Source organism: Puccinia triticina, chromosome 16A (assembly GCF_026914185.1).
Source record: "Puccinia triticina chromosome 16A, complete sequence".
In the NCBI taxonomy this organism is placed as follows: Eukaryota; Fungi; Basidiomycota; class Pucciniomycetes; order Pucciniales; family Pucciniaceae; genus Puccinia; species Puccinia triticina.
Window position 1 is genome coordinate 2,537,825 of NC_070573.1, and position 19,510 is coordinate 2,557,334.

Consider the following 19,510-nt stretch of genomic DNA (forward strand, 5'->3'; position numbering starts at 1 on the left):
CAACATTGGTTGGGTAGGAGACGTGTTGACCTCCTTTGGCGTAGGGGTACTGGTTGGCCGACATTGGGCTCAGTTTAAACTATACAACCCACGGGTTTGCCCGCAACGGATTTCATACCTTGAGACGGTCGCGGTTTGCCTAGGTCTGGACATGCTTCTGCGGCTACAATCCCAGAGGGGCAAAACTCTAGTGGTGTGGACGGACAACACAACCACGGAGAACGGAATAAACAACAAGAGATCACGGGACGTCCAGACAAACAAAGAATGGATAAAAATTCAAGCCATCCTCATCAGAGAGAACGTGAATCTTGTCGCACGGTGGGTCTCTTCCAAGAACAATAGCGCGGATGCCTTGTCAAGAAGAATCCGATCTGGCCAAGAAATACAACACCAGTTGGTAATCAACCTTCCGGCTGACTTATCTGGCATTTTGCAGCAGGTTGTGTTCGTGATATAAGTTTTGTATTAACGCTAGCGTATTATTTGTTGCCACACGGTATGGGCACTTTGCTTTTCAGGTCCCTTTTGCCGGGTTTTTTGCAGTGAAGTGGTGGCATGATTAATGTCTCTATTCTTTTCTTTTTGTTGATGGCGTTTGTGGTCTAGAGGAATCTAAGGGTCGAAGTTGGGGGGCTTGTGTAGGCTCAGGCTTCTCCCTGAGTTAGTGGTGTAGCACTATCCCCCCTTTCTCACTGCTGGCATTACAGCGGCCCTTTGTTTTCCTCCTTGCCCCTGGAGGAGAGACCCCTGTTTTAGATCACTAATCCCCGGCTCAGGAGGCTGACTTGTAGCCCGGCCGCTCTTTGTGATTGATGAAACCGGGAAGGTTTCAAGGGATCTCTCATCCTAGACCCAAACACCAATCCCAGTGAAAACCTATGTAAAGTAGGAACCACTGGATCTACGGTCAGGACTCCATGGCCCCGTATGCTGCGGAGTCCTGTCCGGAAAAGTTTTCAAGAGAGGAAAAAGCGGAGACAGCTTGGAACATGCTATCCCCTCTATCCCAACAGTCCAAACACCTTTGTGCGGCTACCTGGTGAAGAGATTACCAATTTTGTTAGTACTGCCTTTGTCAAGCAGCACAATGGGAATAACCGGGCAAATGGAAAATGGAAAGTGTGGTTTTACAAGTGTCTTGGGGCTCCAGTGTGTGATAATCCATAATGTGAGTGGGCAAGCGCCCCCCCCCCCCCCCCCCCCCCTCCCCCCCACCAGAAGCGGTGTAAGACTCAAAAGCGGTTGTGAAACCCTTTTGCTGAATGAAGAAGGGTATGAAGGAGTTGCAAGCTCTGCCCTTCTATACTACCAGCTACAAGACCCACCAAGCTAGAGAATAACGATTTGGACCCGGGTACGATTTACACCCGGGTACTGGTTGCGTTTTTTGCCCAAAGTAGGGACCAAGTACCGCACCTGGCACCGCCTGGCGGGTACCAGCGGTACTTGGGGCAGGTACTGGCGGTACTTTGCGCGCTTTTTTTTTAATAAATATCATTTTAATAAAAAAAAGCTATGTAATAGTATTACTAACTATCTACAAAGCTGATGACAACTATTCCTCTTCATCCAAAGCTATTACCTTTCTCTTGGCCTTCAGATTAGTCCTGTTGTTGTTCTTAAGTGCCTGTTTCCAATTGGCCAAGGTACCCGGTTTGATCTTGTTGTTCTTTGAGTAGAAGGCAACAGTCATACCTCTACTCAAAGATTGAGGTGCAAGTCGGTGTCTCTTTGCCAAAACATAATCCCGACCAAAACTAAATGATCGCTCCACATTGACCGATGTGGCTAAAAATCACCGCCCTGAAAAGCAAAGCAATGGGGGCACATTGCTGTGATAATAAAACTGGTATTATACAAGAATTGTTTGGGATTAATCCTGCAGTTACCTCAGTATAACTAGCTTTCAATTTTATGGTTACATTCTGGATTTTGTAATCTGACCACCAATCTTAAATTTCCTTGTTTTTGAGTCCTTGAGTAATGTTTTTGGACCAATCAATGAATATGTGTTTTTCTCTCTTTCTCTTTAGCCATTTTATTGAGGTATTATATGACCCACACCCATTCATGAGTACTTTTTTGCTCAAGTGGACCATTTTGTTCACTGGCTATGATAATCTCAAATTTGTACCTCAACATACTATTACTAGCCATCATTTTATGTTATGATGTACCCTCAAATCCCATGCCTAAAATGCAGCTCCAATTGATGATGGCTAGTATTGTGCAAGAAAACTGTACATACATAAATTACATTAAAAGATCATTTCCAAAACATATCTATGTGAGGACCTCCCAAAATGACTGTTGAATTTCAGAGGAAGCAGTGATGCAAAGCTGAGGGCGGCTGAAGGTGCAGATATTTTGGTTATATAGGGGAGGAGCTTAAATCAATGTGGGAGGCGCCCCAGTATCAGATCTGGAATTCCAGATCACAGAATTCCAGATCTGGCTAGATCTCTTGCTGATTCACCTGAACCAGGCTTACCAGTCCCACCCATTTATCTAGCTGTTGACACATCACCAGATGCCAATTGCTATGTATGTAATTTGATCACACCCTATATTGCTCCTCCCACCACCATGAAGTGATTACTTGTTTGAGTGGTCCCGGAGAGTCAAATTCCCATTGAGCACAATTACAAAGCAAGACAGCTACTGAGGAGTCCGGAGGTTTGACCAGCTGTATGCCCGCCTCCTTTGTTTTGATTTCCTCAACTTTTCCCCTGGCAACTGGTTGATGTAACGACACATGTGTTTCCATCATCCGCTCCCTAGGATTCAACATGCCTTTGGAAAGCCAACCGCCGGATGTCTCAAAGGAGAAGCTCACCATTTCTGGCAATTGGACCAGCAGTTTCCAACTGGTGGGCCCGCTTCCTGGGCTCCTACTGCACCCCATGGTACCACCTCACACCTCTCACGTCGCATGCTTTGCGTGTCCTCTCCAGCTTCTCATCAACCTCCCCCCAGGCTTGCCTGTGAATTTCCCTTCTTTGTACCCACCCACTGCGTTGGCCACTGTTCTGAAATGATGCTGTTGTGGATGGATTATTGCTCAACAAGGGGGGATATCTCCATGATAGTGATTCAGTAGCTGACCCCAACTAGTGTGATACCCCTTCCTTCTTAGATCTCAGCAAACAAATCCAGAAATTCAGTCAAACAGTTCACCAAATCAATTGTAGATCTATCACAATCACAGTCTTCTATCACCAGCTCCATCCTATCCTTTTGAGAGCGCCATGTAGGAATTACCAAACCACCCTTGCCTCATATGATCTGAAGCACAAAAGTAAAAGTATGCACCCATATTAATTGTCAAAAGTATAATAAGTCTTGTGTGCTAACACAATTTTTTGTGATTCCTTCCTATTGTCTATTTTTTCTGGTCTGGTATTCAAATAGGGATAAAACTGTAGATCAGACAAAAATGAATTTTAATTTCCCCTATTTTATTTACCATGAAAGATTCAGTCTTCTGCTATTACACCTGATCTCATTATTTGTTTTGCAGATACGTATGAGTGGAGCATGGGCAAATTAGAGCACATAATTAAAAATGGTGAATATTTTTCTTTTTTCACTAATTGAGGATTGATTGGGCTGAACTCTTCCAGAGAGAACAAGAGATAAGCAAGAGCAGCGCGATGTTTAGAACTGAGCGGTTTGTATGGTGATAGCACACTGCAAGTCAAAAACACGAGGTAGTTATAGCAAACCTAAATCAAGCACAACACGCAAGATATTATGTAGCCAACAGCAAGCAAAAGCACAAGATAGAAATAGCCAACGTTGAAAGACAGGAGGGGTGATTGTAATTTTTTTCTGAATGTTAAACTGGGGAGGGCTCATGAGGAGTCTCGGGTCTTTTGGCCTGACTAAAGTTCTTGTGTTGGGATGGTGACAGGTTCAAAGGGACTTGCAAGCAAGGAATGAAGCACTGCGTGTCCAGATTTATTGAGTTTGTGGGTGCTGCATGGGTGGATGAGTAATCTGGTGGGCAACAAAGGATGTTACATAGAAGCTGATGGGATAACAGCGTGAAGACCCTTGGCTACCTCTGAGGATGAGGTTACTGTGTGGAACCTCGGAAGAGCATGTTTTGGACAGATCTTGTGGTGCAAGAGCTTCCGATATACGTGAAGTTCTCCAGTTGAAGTTGCAAAAAGAAAGATGGGTGCCTTTACAGTAAAAGCAAAGCAAGTTAGTCTAACTTGACTGTAAAACTTCTCAAGAAAATTCATGCAATCGGAAAGCTCACATCTATGGGAGAGATCGCTAACGTAGAACTACCTACATAGACCTACATACATAGAGCAGTGAAATACTTGCTACCGCACAGTGATTTTCGTGGATATGTGTATGTTTACCTACCTAAAATTTGAAGTGCCTTTTTTGGGACCTGAATTGCTGACTGCATCCAGATTTTGGGTATTTGCTGACACACAAAACTATTCCTGAGCTGGAAGATCAATCACCAAGTGGGAGAACAGCTGCAGGTGACTTCGGCGCAAATCCACAAGCTTGACGGGATATCTGGAGCAACATTGCAACCAAAGGGTGGGCGCAACTGTGAGGCTGACAATAAATCCAATACTGCCGGCGTACGGTCTCCTGTCCTGCCATTCCTCATTTCGATTATCTATTGAGCACTCAATTGGCTGTTGTGCAACATTTTTCTGAAATGAACCCAGAGAACGAAACCCGGGACCAAATGCAAAACATCGAATGCCTTGGAACCATATGCGGTAATTGTATCATGGTTGAAGGCCTGCGGGAATCAATCAAATACTCAAGTCGTACACGTGCGCTTCTTCAAAAATAGAGATGGCAATCGGTACCCGGGTACCCGCCGCGTGTCCGGGTACCGCCTGCTTTTTTGGCCCAAAACAGATACCCGTACCCGTACTTGGCACCCGCGGCGGCGGTACCCGGGTCTTTCTGGCGGGTACCGGCGGTACCCGCCAAGTTGTTTTTTGTAGATATGTGCCTGCTCGCCAAGAGGGGGCTTCTGCGAGCTGGTATCAGTATACCTGCCGCCGAGAGAGGATTTATACCTGCTTCTCGGCGAGCACTGGTATACACACACCAGCTCGCCGAGAGGCATTCCTCTCGGCGAGCTGGTGGGTGTATACCTGCTCGCCGAGAGGAATCCCTCTCGGCGAGCTGGTGTGTGTATACCAGTGCTCGCCAAGAGGAATCCCTCTCGGCGAGCTGGTGTATGTATACCGGTGCTCGCCAAGAGGAATCCCTCTCGGCGAGCCGGTCATGGTGTGTGTACACCAGCTTTCCGAACTCTCGGAGCTGTTGTGTGTACACCAGCTCTCCGACCTCTCGGCGAGCTGTTGTGTGTACACCAGCTCTCCGACCTCTCGGCGAGCTGTTGTGTGTACACCAGCTCTCCGACCTCTCGGCAAGCTGGTGTGTGTACACCAGCTCTCCGAACTCTCGGCGAGCTGGTGTGTGTATACCTGCTCGCCGAGAGGAATCCCTCTTGGCGGGCTGGTGGGCGAGCTGGTGGCGCTGCAGCCGAGGATATCACACAGGACTTGCAGGAGACAAGTCCAGAAGGGGGTCGGGGACATACACAGCGGAAAATAGGTAGCAGTATTGGCAGGTATCAAGCGGCGGTACCCGGGTACCCGCCTAAAAATCACACAAAAACCAACATCCGTACCCGTACTTGGCACCCGCGGCAGCGGTACCCGCGACCCTGATGAGTACCCGCCGGCGGGTGCCGGGTACCGCCGCGCGGGTACCCGTTTGCCATCTCTATTCAAAAAGGACACGAAAATGTCAGTGTTTTTACCTGGCCAGCAGCACAAGCAGGTTATGTTGCCGAACCTCTCTCCGGCGTCGTGAGACAGTTGCTCAGAGGACCTATCGGTTATGTGTCAAAGGAGCTGCACAGTTTTCTGAATCAAAATCCGCATGACCCAACACCCGACAACACATTGGACCCAATTGTTTTGATGGACACTACCCTCGTCGCTACTCCCACACCGGCTCCTAATTTGAAAGTCGTCATAATGCTATTCTGTCATTCTGGTCACTCTGCAGAGATCATACGAATATTTCGCAAAAGCAATCTGAAGATTGAAGCGGTCAAGGGCTACTGTGCCGAAAAATGTGGTGGAATACCACATTCTACGCACCTCAATGTCGAACAAGGTCGCGCGGCGGTGACAAGAATTCTTGGCTGCAAGACATCACTCTTACCACACCAAAGAGAAGCGCTAGACTTCATTCTGAAGCTAGAATCCCCGGAATCAGTCATTCTGTCCGATTTGTGGAATTCTTTGACTTGCGAGTGGCTCCGGAGATTGTTCAATGATATAGTTCATATAGGGAAAACCCGGCCTGCTAATCACAGCACTCAGGGGTCGATCTTGGCAGACGATATGGGACTTGGGAAGACTTTAACGGCCCTCGCACTGATTAGAACCTCGCAGGATGCGGCGGAAGCCTTTGCTAATCCAAACGAGAAGCTTGCAAAGGCAACATTGGTGATTTTTCCATTATCAACACTTGGTAATTGGGAGTCAGTGATTAAGAAGCACCTCGACTTGAATCTTGTCACATATGTTGTGTACCACGGAGAAGCCCGAAAGAAGTTGACGGGGCCAATGCTTTGGGCCCACGATATTGTTCTTGCTACTTACGACACGGTATCAAGTCAGTATGAATCGGAGTCTGATGCACTGTTTGAAGGAATGTGGTTTCGCATTATTTTGGATGAGGCGCAGTGAGTTAATCCGTCATAATCTTTTAGTCAGTCTTTTTGGATCACTAAGGAGCACACATTTTTGAATTAGCTTGATTCGCGACACTTCAACAAGGCAAAGCCAGGCTATTCTTGCAGTAAAGAGCCGTCGAAAGCTATGCTTAACTTGAACCCCATTACAAAATCAGTTGAGCGACCTTTACACCTTGCTACATTTTCTATGCGTGGACCCTTGGTCAAGGGAGGACATCTGGAAGACGTTCATCAAGCCTAACATCCGACAGAAATTGCCACAAGCAATTGAGCTGGTTCGACGGCTTGTTGCCACAGTTTTGTTAAGGAGATTGAAAAGTGACATTCTGCAGTTGCCACCTAAGGTAGATGAACGCATACGACTACAACTAGAGCAACCATGGCGAGATGAGTATCAAAAGCGATATAATGTATTTGCCGAGGAGTTTGGAGTCGACAGGGCTGGTGGAACCTGGGATTTGGCGGAGTTTTTTCAACATTTGACTATGCTGCAACTTTATTGCAATCACCCAAGATTGATCGATGCAAGCCTATTTGACATACCTCAGAAAGAAACAACATGGCGAGACAGCTCAAAAATTATACATCTGATAACCAACCTAAAGCTTCACTTGGCATCCAATCAACGTGGGAAAGTGGCGAAGGCAGTAGTTTTCTCTCAGTGGACTTCCTTCCTGAATATGTGAGTTTGAATTTTGCTTATCAATCACACAAATTTTGCACATTGATTGACAGAGTAACCATCTCCCAGTGTGGGTGATGCGCTTCGGATGGAACAGATTTGTTTTGAACAGCTCGATGGATTGTGCTCACTCAATCAGAGAAAAAAGTGCTTGGCAAACATGAGACATGTGCCAGAAGTTCAAGTTCTTTTAGCAACCATTGGAGCGGGTGGAGTCAGCATAGATTTGACTTGCACACAAAAGGTTTATTTGATGGTCAGTCATTTGGAACCACTATAGTTGAATGAACGGGATCGCGGTGTAGACTGAAATTCTCTGAATTAACCTCAAGGAACCGTGTTGGAATCCGAGTGTTGAGGATCAAGCAACGGATTGTCCGTATTGTCTGGGCCAAAGTTGCCCAACTCAAATAATCCGTTACTTCATAGAAGGTAGCATCAAAGAGAACATAATGGAGGTGTGACCTGCAACACTGAGTGATTTAATTCCTGGCATTCCCTGATAATTGTTTGTCTTTTTTGCAGGTCCAAAAAAGGAAGAAGGAGCTCGCACAGTGAGGAAATTGTAGTTATTTACATTTAGTAGAAAGGATTGACACCGAAACGACTTATTTTACAGGTTGACTTTTGATCAGAAGGGTGAAGACAACAGGGAGGTGATACAGCTAATGATGGAGTCGATAAATCAACAGCATCGGCAAAAAGATCAAAGAGGAGGAAATGGGATGGTGGCGTTCTGAGTTTGCAAAACTTCCTGGGCTATGCTAGTTCGGGATTCAAGGAATAGGGCATCATAACAGTTACGGGGCAGCCCAACGGGCACTGGTTGAATTTTAGAAGTGTTGATAGCGTTTTGTCGTCGTAATTCCAGTAATTTGGCCCTCTGCACGTATCTTGCACCGCGTTGCTTGCGAAGACGTTCAACAGTGGCTTCGTCTAATTTGTGAGCAAAGTCGGTGAAACCCTGGGAGCGCCACGGTAAGTGCATGCGAAAGAGCCCCCCTTGAGTGTCTTCCTCGGTATCAGAAGTGCAAGCTGAATCCATGAAGATCTGGACTATGCTGGCTGGGAGTGACAAAGCCACACACGTATTGACACAATGATTGGTTAACTAAAAAGATGCGGGGTGCATGGCATACAAAAAAGTCAAATGAGCATTTAACCGGTGGATGGAAGGAGGTAATCAGGATTGAAGGCGTACCTGTTTGCTTCTTTTACTCCGTTTTTCGCGGGCAGCCTTTGCCAAACGCCAGTTGGGGTTGCGAGATATTTGACGCAGTTTGGACTGCCGGCCGTTAACCCAACGCAGAAGAACCATATGAGAATTAGGAACGGTATCATTGGTGGGTGAGATCAAATACTTGTGCAGAAGACGGTTGTTTTTCACAAAATTCCAATGCTTCACACTTCAAGGATAATTAAATTTCCCAAAAAAAATACTCAAAGTTTGAGGTTGGGAAAATCATTGAAAAAAAATCACTCCGTGCTGAAAAAAAATGCAAACTGAGCGTGCTCAGCCAAAAAAATAAAAATGTGTCAGACTGAGTAAAAAATAATGGGGCACATTTTTGGGATGATTTGTTGGACGGGCCTGCACAAGGCCCGCATGGGCCACTAACAGGCCCGTTGGGCCCATTGAAAAAGTAGTATTTTTTTGGAATTCCCATGCTCTGCTAAAATGTGAAATGGGTCAAACTGAATAAAAAACATGGGGGTACATTTTTGGGGAGATTTTTTGGACAGGCCTGAATGAGGCCCACATGGCCCCCACAAAGCCCACTGGGCCCATTGAAAGAGTAGCCTTGGTTAAGAAAGCATATGCTCAGCTAAGAAATAAAATGTGTCAGACTGAGTAAAAACCCTAGGGGCACATTGTTGGGGAGGCTTTTTGGACGGGCCTGCATCAGGCCTGTACGGGCCAACAGGGTTCCAAGGAAAAGGAAAGGGCCTGGACATACATTCTGTGAGTGCACAAATTTCATACAGATGTCAGAAGCCCTTCAATATCTTCTGTTGATTAGTGGTCAATTGGTGCTGTTCTGAAACATCATATGGGCATTCTTAACCATGACTACTTCTGGGTTGGCCGAACTAGCTTTGGGTGGGCCCTGACGGGCCTGATGCAGGTCTGTCAATAAGCCCTCCCCAAAAGTGTGGCCCCATGTTTTTTACTCAGGTTGACACATTTTTGCTTCTTAGCTGAGCATAGGCATTCTTGACCAAGGCTACTCTTTCAATGGGCCCAGTGGGCTTTGTGAGGGCCATGTGGGCCTCATTCAGGCCCGTCCAAAAAATTTCCCCAAAAATGTACCCCCATTTTTTTTATTCAGTTTGACCCATTTCACATTTTAGCAGAGCATTGGAATTCCAAACAAATACTACTTTTTCAATGGGCCCAACGGGCCTGTTAGGGGCCCATGCGGGCCTTGTGCAGGCCCGTCCAAAAAATCATTCCAAAAATGTGCCCCATTGTTTTTTACTCAGTCTGACACATTTTTATTTTTTTGGCTGAGCACGCTCAGTTTGCATTTTTTTTCAGTACGGAGTGATTTTTTTTCAATGATTTTCCCAACCTCAAACTTTGAGTATTTTTTTTGGGAAATTTAATTATCCTTGAAGTGTCAAGATCATGAAGGAAAACCATTCGTTGTACGGGGAATCGGCGGGTTGTTGCCAAGCAAAACTTGCGTGATTTATGTTACCCTCGGCAAGATCTTCAACGAAAAAACAGTGGCAGATCACGGGAATACCTTTGCTTCTCCCTCCCACCTCCAGGTCGGCCGAGCTGTGTTCTGAGAGGTACGAACGAAAATGGGTGAGGGCAGCGTCACTGGCGCATGTGTCGTTTGACCGTTTCTGAAAACTGGTCAGTTGTTCTGGGGGAGGCGAAGGAGGAAGGTCACTCTTTGCTGCTCCAACACCGAGAAGGATTCTGGTAAAGTTGTAGATGGAGCGCGCGAAAGCCGAATTACTCGAAGGAACACCGTTTGCGGTCAAATGTGAGTGGAGGTTGGTGGTATTTGTAGGCAATAAACCCTTATGGAGGGGTTTGCGGCCGGTTCCGGGGTTCTTCATTCCGATATGAGAATTTGGAGAGCGTGTGGAGGACAGCTTGGGGAAGAACCGGTGGGGGTGGCAAAGATGGGACTGTGTATTTTTCAGGATTGGCACCTTTGTCTTTGTTTATTGCACTCACGCGGCAGGATACCCTTTGACTGTGGTGCACCTTGATGCCTGCACCCAACACCGAACAATTGTAACAAAAGTGAAGGCCAACAGGGACAATCGGACACTTGGATGATTGGCCAAGTGGGAAAGAAGTGTGCCTGTGGAATAAGACATCATCAGGAATTGTTTGTGGAGGGAATGAGCAGGGTGAACAGACAACTCCCTGGATGGCTTAGCGAGCACTTGGACGATTTTCCAAGTCCAACTGGGTGTGAGCTGTCAAGACGGGGGCAGTTTGAGCAAGTGGGATGGTCATCCACCCGGGAACCACATGGACGATTGTCCAAGATGTTTGCGTTGTGTGTCATATGGGCTATGGAATGATGACAGATGCCGGTCAGACGGAGTAAAAATTGCACGAGGAGGCTGATGCCTTGGTGCGGCTGGATGATCGGAAGCTGCTTAATTAGATACATACTTATGACTTGGGTAAGTTACATACATAACTAAGTTTGCCAAGCCTTGTGACACTTGAAGAACTCCTTCAATGGCCGCCAATCAGCAGACACGGGTTTGCAAGTGCAGCCGCTGCAGATCCAGCATCCTACACCAAGAACCTGGCAATCTAACAAACTTTGGATCTCGCAGGGAGCGCAGGGTTTTGTGGTCAGCAAAGGTACATAATGAAACTTTGGGGGCTCTTCAACATTTTGGTAACCATATGGCAGAAGAATTCCCACGCTGGGATGAGATATAGTGGCAGAGACACCCAGAAATTACCAAAGTGGTGATATTTGGAAACTGATCAGACTGTAGCTGCTACATTTGGGGGTTTTGTGGTCAGTAAAGGTACACAGTAAGTCTTTGAGGGCATTTTATTATTTTTGTACCAATATCATGGAAGAACTACCATGCTGTGTTGAGATATTGTGGCAGGAACACCAAGAAACTACAATGTAAATTAGTGATATTTGGCACCCAATCACATTGTAGCTGCTACATTGTGAGCCGTGGCTCCTGCAAGCTCACAGAGAGGTTCACAGGAGAATCACCAACCAACACAGACCACCTACTTAGTCTCAGATTCTCACTATCCTAGTTCGGCAGGGAAGTACTGAGCGGATGAAGGATGAAACAGACAAACCAAGACACTGATGCAGGAGCAGCTATGCATGCGAGCACCTGCCGCTTTTTTAGACACTTCATCACAATGTCAAACCTTCCATAGTGCGTGGTGGTTTGGGACCATTCACACTGGCCAACACGTGAGAGTTTAGAAAACACAGATACGGCCTTGCGCCCCGACTCGGCCCTTTGCCTTCCTCATCTGTCTGTGCAAGCGCGCCTCATACCACATTATACAGGAAACGGCCCTCCCAGCCGGAGTATGCCAGACTGCGACTTGGACAATTGGCCATCTCAGCATGTCAGCAGCTGAAAGGCAGCTGGGTTTGGCCGGTTGTCCCAGGATCTGCCAAAATATGTGACGCGCACACACTAGGAGCCCGGGCCACCAGGTGGCGCTACCTGACATGATGTACATAGAATAGCATGGAAAGTATTGACTTGAGCGTCTCCTTTGTTTGGTAGGATAGCACACAGGCATACATATAATTCTGTTGCCATGTGAATATGGATGTTGGCCTCGGCCAAACCCGTTGGTTTGACCAGCTTTTCTCTAATGGCCAATCAACGGGATGTAACACTTTAGGACTGGCTTGGTTGATGTGCTCCGATCCTGCGGCAGTAGAGACCCAAAGCCAGCCTGCCAACTCACCGCACACAACTAGGTGAAAATTGCGCTTGGGATTAACATACAATGACCTAGCCCAATAGGGCTAACATGTGCTGCCCAAGAGGGACCAAACCTGACTGAACCAGTGTCAGTCTCACACTCACGCTTACAGCACCTGCTCCCCAGCGCTGTATGCTTCTCCAACTATGAACATAGGTTAGATCTCACTCAGCATGTGACCGGCTTTGGCAGATAATATTCCCATTCTGCTTCGGGGCGACCAGGATTACTCTTTCGGCACCGTCAGTGAGCGCCCGGAATGTACGTATCTACATGTACGTACATAGTTTGCTTACATGAACCTTAGACTTGGCCGCGGTCTGCATCACATAGTATGTACATAAATATGTATTCCCAATTCAAGATTGCATATATGGGATTCAGAAAACATGGGGTATGTTGTTCATATCATTGCAATACACATGCTTTCATGCGTCTGTGATGTTTGTGACGCCAACTTGCCTACATCTTTCACACATCAGGATCCATGTGTCCAATTATGTATCACTCCTTGCTTGGGCAACCCTCATCTGGTATACATACATACATGTATTCATGTCCATAGACGCATTGACCACCATGCACCCCCACACTTTCCGTTTGCTCAGTACACACATATACCTTAGAATCTACCTTTCTCCAGCTCATATGTATACAAGTTTCTCGCCTTCACCGCATGGCCCCGGTCTTTTCGGCATTGCATCAACAATAGCTGCCCACCGCTATATTCATACGCCATTCTGGAATGTGTGGTGATTTCATGCCTTTTAACCAAGTGATAGGTCAGCACACCCCTTCTAATTAGCGCTCTTTCTTTCCTTTCCAGCTTTTTTTTTGCGCATCCAAGTCCAGACCTCTGAGCTCATCACCCAAATTCCCTTTTCTCTTCTCATCATCGAACCGAGAAATCGCTGCACTATGGTATCATCAACTCTCCGGTACTCGTCATCGCACAGCTGGCACACTCCCTTTTGACCGGAATCACAAACATCCAGCAGCCCTTGATGATTTATGGCTCTGCCAATCATCACATCATATCTTTCACACCACCCAAGCTCATTTGACCACGTCGGCCGCAGTCACGGTTCAGACGCTGCTCAAACTGCCCTGTGCGTTCCTATATCACCTCTTCATTCTTGACACCATCCCCTCGTCTTTTCTCAAACTCATCCAATCCTCCCCCTCCCACCTCCTTGCTCAATCATTACCACTAGCGTGTTCACTCATCTGTTGTATTGCAGTCCCCATCCTTGGTTTCAGTCCCCAGCGTCATCACAATGGATCCTTCCAATACCCAACCAACTGAAACTCCTTTGGAAATCCCACCAGGGGAGATATGTTCCCACTCTCCAGGGAGTGCCCTACGTGAATTTTTTTCCATAACTGTGCTGGAGGCCTTTAGTAAATATAGCTTAAGCAGTGATGTATATAGTGAGGAAGATCATCCATAAGTGGTCTGGAACTCATCCCAAAAGTCTTCTTGTCACAGGGGAAAATTATTCAGAACTGATGCACAGCTCACCCTGAACTCTTCCAGACAGTATCAATAAGTAATTCATAACTGAATTCAAACTAATTTGGGAATCATCCATAACTCATCTTGAAATATAACCCAGAACTCAAATTCAAATCAGTTGTAAATGAACTGGAACATATCAAATCAGTTTCCTGTAAGTATAATTGAATTATTTGTGGCCATTTGTTTATTGCACCAGCGGGAAGTGACAAATGTTTCTGAAAAGGATATGTTGTTTCTTGCAGTTGAGCACAAACAAACCATTCAACTTGCACCTAGAAATAATAGTTAATGCTAATGCTTAGTGGCTTCAATGTACAACTAAATAACCTTATCTTGCTGAAGTACTAAATTTCAATGATGCCAGCTGTTGTTCATGGCATGTTGAATTGATCCAATTTTTGATAATTCCATTTTCACGTTGTTACACAGTCATTCTTGCATAGAATTATCCATGGATTAACTACAGTGAAACAAGTGCTAAAAACACCTTGTCTAAATTGATTACAGCTCTGAATGGCTTAAATAAAGCCCAATTAATCTCCACAAAGATTTATTGTTTATCAGATTACAATTGCAGTATAAAGCCAAGGGATTGAGGGAGTTGTTGGAATGGTTTGTGATATATGATTTCATCCTCAAATACAAAATGCAGTGAGAAATGCTTGTGATGTTTCAAATTGTCCAAAGGAAAGAAAGTGACAAAACTCATACATAAATGCACATATGTTTGGTCAATTTGAACCAGAAATCTTAATCTCAGTTACTTTCACAAATGTTTAAGCACACCGCATGAGCACTTTGACTATTTTCAGCGTGGTATATTGATTCTGTTGAGAAAGAAACTTGACTGGTTCTTCATCAAAAACTTAATATTCCACATTCATCCAAACCATTCATTCGTCAGAAATTGACTTTCACAACTGATGAGATACATTGTCACAAATTGATGTGGATCAAAGCACTGTTTGGGACATTTGAGAAGGAAACTTGAATTGGATTGAAGACAGATCACTTCAAGACATGGGTTGGATGAAGAGTTTGGAAATTAAGGAACATAAAAAAAAGAGGAAATCATGACATTTCATTTAAAACTAATTGTAAAAAGATTTGGAAAACAACTATTTATTTCTTTTCTTTGGAGGAGCGTTTGCATTGTCAATTTGATTCTGCAAGCCACCAATGTCTAAATCTTTTTTATATAAGCCATTGATATAAGCGGTAATAGAATTAGCCATTCTCCTGTTTATCTGACAAGAAAATCCAATTCTGGTATACATTCCAGAAGGGGAACAGCCAGGCAGAGTTTGATGGCGGTAGTCTTGAGATCTGAATACGCACAGTGTAACACCAAGGGTTTTGTTCAAGTCTAGACAGACTTGAAAATCACGAAAGGAGAACTGATCCCCCTCCATGTCAAACATTTCATCGGCCAAGATCTGAGGATTATCCGAGTTTTTTGGGTTGAAGATCGGAATCCAACCAACAAGCGTCCAGTCGTTCACATTGTTATTGGTGTGCGGATGATTGTAAAAGTCGTACATGGTAAAGGTCAGGAAAGAGGAGAAGTCGGCCGATGTATAGGGTTCGCCATACTCCGTGTGATTCATCGAAGGGTACTGATTAGTGATGAGCAGCTTTTGATTCAAGTCGTGGACGCCAGGCGCAAAGCTTCTCAATTTGTCAGAGATCCACTGTCCAGCTTCAAGGAGTCGGGCTTTCTGGTCCTCTGGGTCAAATTTCAGGAGCTTCATCTGTTTCCGCAAAAACTCCACGGAGCAAAACCGTCCAAAGTGTTCAGTGTTCCTTGAACATTTCCGCCAGCCATCGCCCCATAAAGATCCACGAATTTGGGGCCCGTTGGTGTTGATTTCGGAAACATAGTCGATTCGGCTAAGGAGGTGAAGGACAAATTTTTCCCAACCTTTTTTCTCGCTGGCCGCCATTGTTTCGAATGGATACCAAGCTGCCATGCAGAACAGAGGAAGGTTGTTTGGCGCAACGATGCAAACGCCATGCGTCAGGGATACGTAATGTTCTCTGATTGTTTGGTCAGTTGTAATGACTTCATCAGGGCACGGATTGTGTTGACGAGAAGGTGGCACGGTACGGTGGTGTATGTTGTCGTGCTGGCCGGGGATACAAACAGGTGCTTCTCTTTTTGCCTTTTCTCACGCAAATCGCTTAGCGTCCTTGCCCATTCGTGAGCGTTTGCCTGGGCTGAATAAACAAATGAAGAGTTTATATCAGCCAAAAAAACATTACACAATTCACTACAAGAAGGGAGATACGACGAGAATAGCCGGTCCAAATAATCTTGAGCACCGCTTGGTGGTAATGCAGAAGAGGTGTGGTGTACATAGGAGTAGCTGTGGCACGGTTGATGTGCACGCCGACCGCACTACTCGTACATAACACCAGGACCTCCCTGGTCCAACGGCTTCCCCAAGAATCAGTGCCTTGTAGAATTAGCCGTGGCACGGATGATATGCACGCCTACTGCACTAACTCTACAAAACACCAATTCTTGGGGAGCCATGAGGATTGAGGGAATCTATCAGAGGAAAACTCACGGTAGATCGTTTTTTGGGTACAGTTCATGTGGCAGCGCCACAACAGTTTCGCAGACATCCCCGAATACTAGCTGGAAATCCCGGGATGGTGTGGATGATGAAGTTATTTTCGAGCAGTCAAGCGTGTGGTAGAGCGAATGACGAAGGGGCAGGCCGGCAGTGGTAGTGTTGCTACCCAATAAGTAAATCGTTTCATCCCACGCCGCTGTGAGTTGGCCAATAGTCATCATTTCTGCACCTCCTTCGCAAGCGACCTCATACCAAGCATAACCTACATATGACAAAGAAGCTCGTGTTCAGGTGCAGGGCAAGCAAGGCACAATTGGACCAATAAGCAGAAGAGATACTCACTCAGGAGGTCCAAGGCCCACATGTCGCACAGTTTCGAAGTTTGGCCATCTACTCCGCCAAAAACAAACATTTTCTCGCCAAGTCAAAGTGCTGAGTGCTGTTGGCGTGGAGGGGGAAGAGATCCCGAACAAGCTACAGATGTCCACTCCTTTTTACCAAAATCGAACGTCCATATATCGTTGAAAACGTTTTTGCCGTTCGAACCACCAAAAACGATCCATGAGCGAGCATATACAATGGCCGAATGGCCTGTTCGCGCTGCTGGGCTACGGGGGTATGAAACATTCTCCCATAGCGAGTTGGAGGTCACTGGAGAGATATACATTGAAATAGAAGACGCTCTCAGCTTTGAGATCATGTAGAGGCCAGAAAGAGAGACAAGCTTGCAATGGTTGATGTCAATTCGCCAAAGGCAATCGTGAGCCAATCCATTCATGTCAGTCCCGGCGTAAACGTAAAAGAATCCTTCAAATATCGTTGTTGTTGATCCAAACATCGCAGCTGGAAAGGGTCCTGAGACTGTGTATCGACTCCAGGAACTAGTTGATAGCGAGAGGGAATAGATGCGTGTATCTTGCTCGGCACGACCTGGTTCTTCTGTCATGCCACCCCAGAGGAACAGATGACCATCTGCTGCAGCTAAAAGTGGTTCAGATCAAGGAGTTGGGGCGGGACCTCGCGTGGCGAAAAGTTTTGCGGTTAAGTTTGGTGTTGAGACGGCAGGATCAATGCTGAATGAGTATAGATTGCCTTGTAAGGCACCATCGAACGATCCGCCAAAGGAAAAGATGGTTGGGGGATTGATGAGGGGGAAGTACACCGTTGAGCCGCTTCTCGTCCGAGGAAATGGGGGCTGTAGGGGAAAGGAAGTCGACATGATTCTCTGGCGGGTGGGATAGGAGTACACAAGGGGATGATGTGACCACCAATCGGTAAAGTGGACTAAGAGATGAGCTGGGGCATTGATTGCACCTGTTACAGATTGGCAGGCCGAAATAAGTGGAATCGGGCAATGGGGTTGATCCCGAAGTGCAAAAGCTCCAGGAAACCGAGGTGGGCTTGCAGGGGAACTGTCCTGTTCAAGAGCCGAATCGTTCTCCTGGAGCAAACGATCAGAATGGGTCATTTAAGAGGATATCAGCGCTGTTATCGAATCAACGCTGTATGATAGATGAAGGGAAAGGTGTTCTTACGCCCGCTCCTGATTGATCTTTGCTGAAACCAATATCCGTTAGCTCCATGGATGATACAGGATACTCCTGGGTTGATGGGTGGATGAGCGCTCGCGCAATGAAACGATCGAGGTGGGGGTTGAACAACAGATGCAGACGAGTGATCAGGGTTGATAGGCAAGTTGTAGAGGTTCTGAAAACTGCAGGCAGGGGTTGTTGAGCGATTCCAGGAGAAGATTACAGAAGAATGAGTTCTTTGCTCTAGAGAGCAACACTCACATTCAAAAACGAGGTTCGGATCGTTCGTTAGCTGAGGTACAAACAGGTGCGAGGCACTCACCGGAAGGAGCAGCGGGTCTAGATCAAGCATTTGAAATGAGGGGCGCGCGGTGGGAGAGTGATGCTGTAAGCAACGAATTCAAAGAGCGAGCGAGCAGACAAGAAGATCAAAAAACCCTACCAATTGAAAATAAAACAGCACATCAGACTGGAAATACATATATGTAGTACTCAACGGTCCTCAATGATAAAATGACAAAACAAGCCCTTGCCTCATGAATATTTCACAACAGTTCATCAGAAAGATGCCAGTGGGAGATCAGGGAGATGTGGTCCAGTTGAGTAGAAATTTCGGAATCTAGATGGTTAGGATCCTCATATGAGGCTTTGTACATCCAAATGACATGAAAAGCCTTTGAATGAACAAATGGGAAGTGGGAACTGGATGACGTTATGAATATCAGGCAGCATGTTGAGTAATCAACTGTGATTTGCTATTTGGGTACACGTCAATTTGAGCAGGGGATATGATGGTGAGGTCCAATCTGGACCCAAACAGACCCAGACAAAATCATGTTGAGAACTTAAACATGTGAGGTGATTTTTTGACATCTCTCTCACGAGGAACATGCAAATACAAAATTTGCCTGATGTGACAAATCTTGGAAAGTATAGTGTATCAATTGTTCAGAGTTTGCTGGCTATGAAATCACGCTGAAAGGATCACAAAGTTAGAATTCACTTGAATAGACTACATACATATCTATGAAATGAAATGTTTATATAACAGATTCAATAGCAGGGAGGCACATGCAAGGAAACAATTTGCTCAGTACATTGTCATGTACGGGCAAGCGAAGGCAGAAATGAAATCTGTATTCAAGTGAGTTGTACAAAATTCTATTTCCCCTCTGGAACTGAGGTTGTATCATGTGGGCATATGTATTCCCATGATTCAGTCTGCGCATGCATGATTCTTTACATAACTGGGGATAGAGGAAACAAGAAGCATCCCCATCATGTACGTGCGTACATGATGGTGGACATCGAAAGATGCACTGGCAGGGAAGTCAAGTTTGTATGGAGATTCAAACAAGATCCAACTCTGAATGATCTTCTGATCTAATTATGTGTGATGATTAAACGGGCAGCAATCATAGGGGCGGAGAATGGTAGGATTAAGCTCCGGCGGTGGGATATCTTCAAGT

The 19,510-nt window shown here is 45.8% G+C and overlaps 1 protein-coding gene across 1 annotated transcript in view; it reads left to right on the top strand.

The window, feature by feature from the left end:
* Positions 1-4,723: 4,723 nt before the first annotated feature.
* The window catches only part of PtA15_16A246 (uncharacterized protein), a gene marked incomplete at both ends in the record, with an annotated part of 60,813 nt that continues 46,026 nt past the window's right edge, over positions 4,724-19,510 (top strand). The window contains one exon of the mRNA XM_053163918.1: positions 4,724-4,757. Coding sequence (XP_053027895.1) covers positions 4,724-4,757 — 34 coding nt within the window. The remainder of the gene's footprint in view (positions 4,758-19,510) is intronic.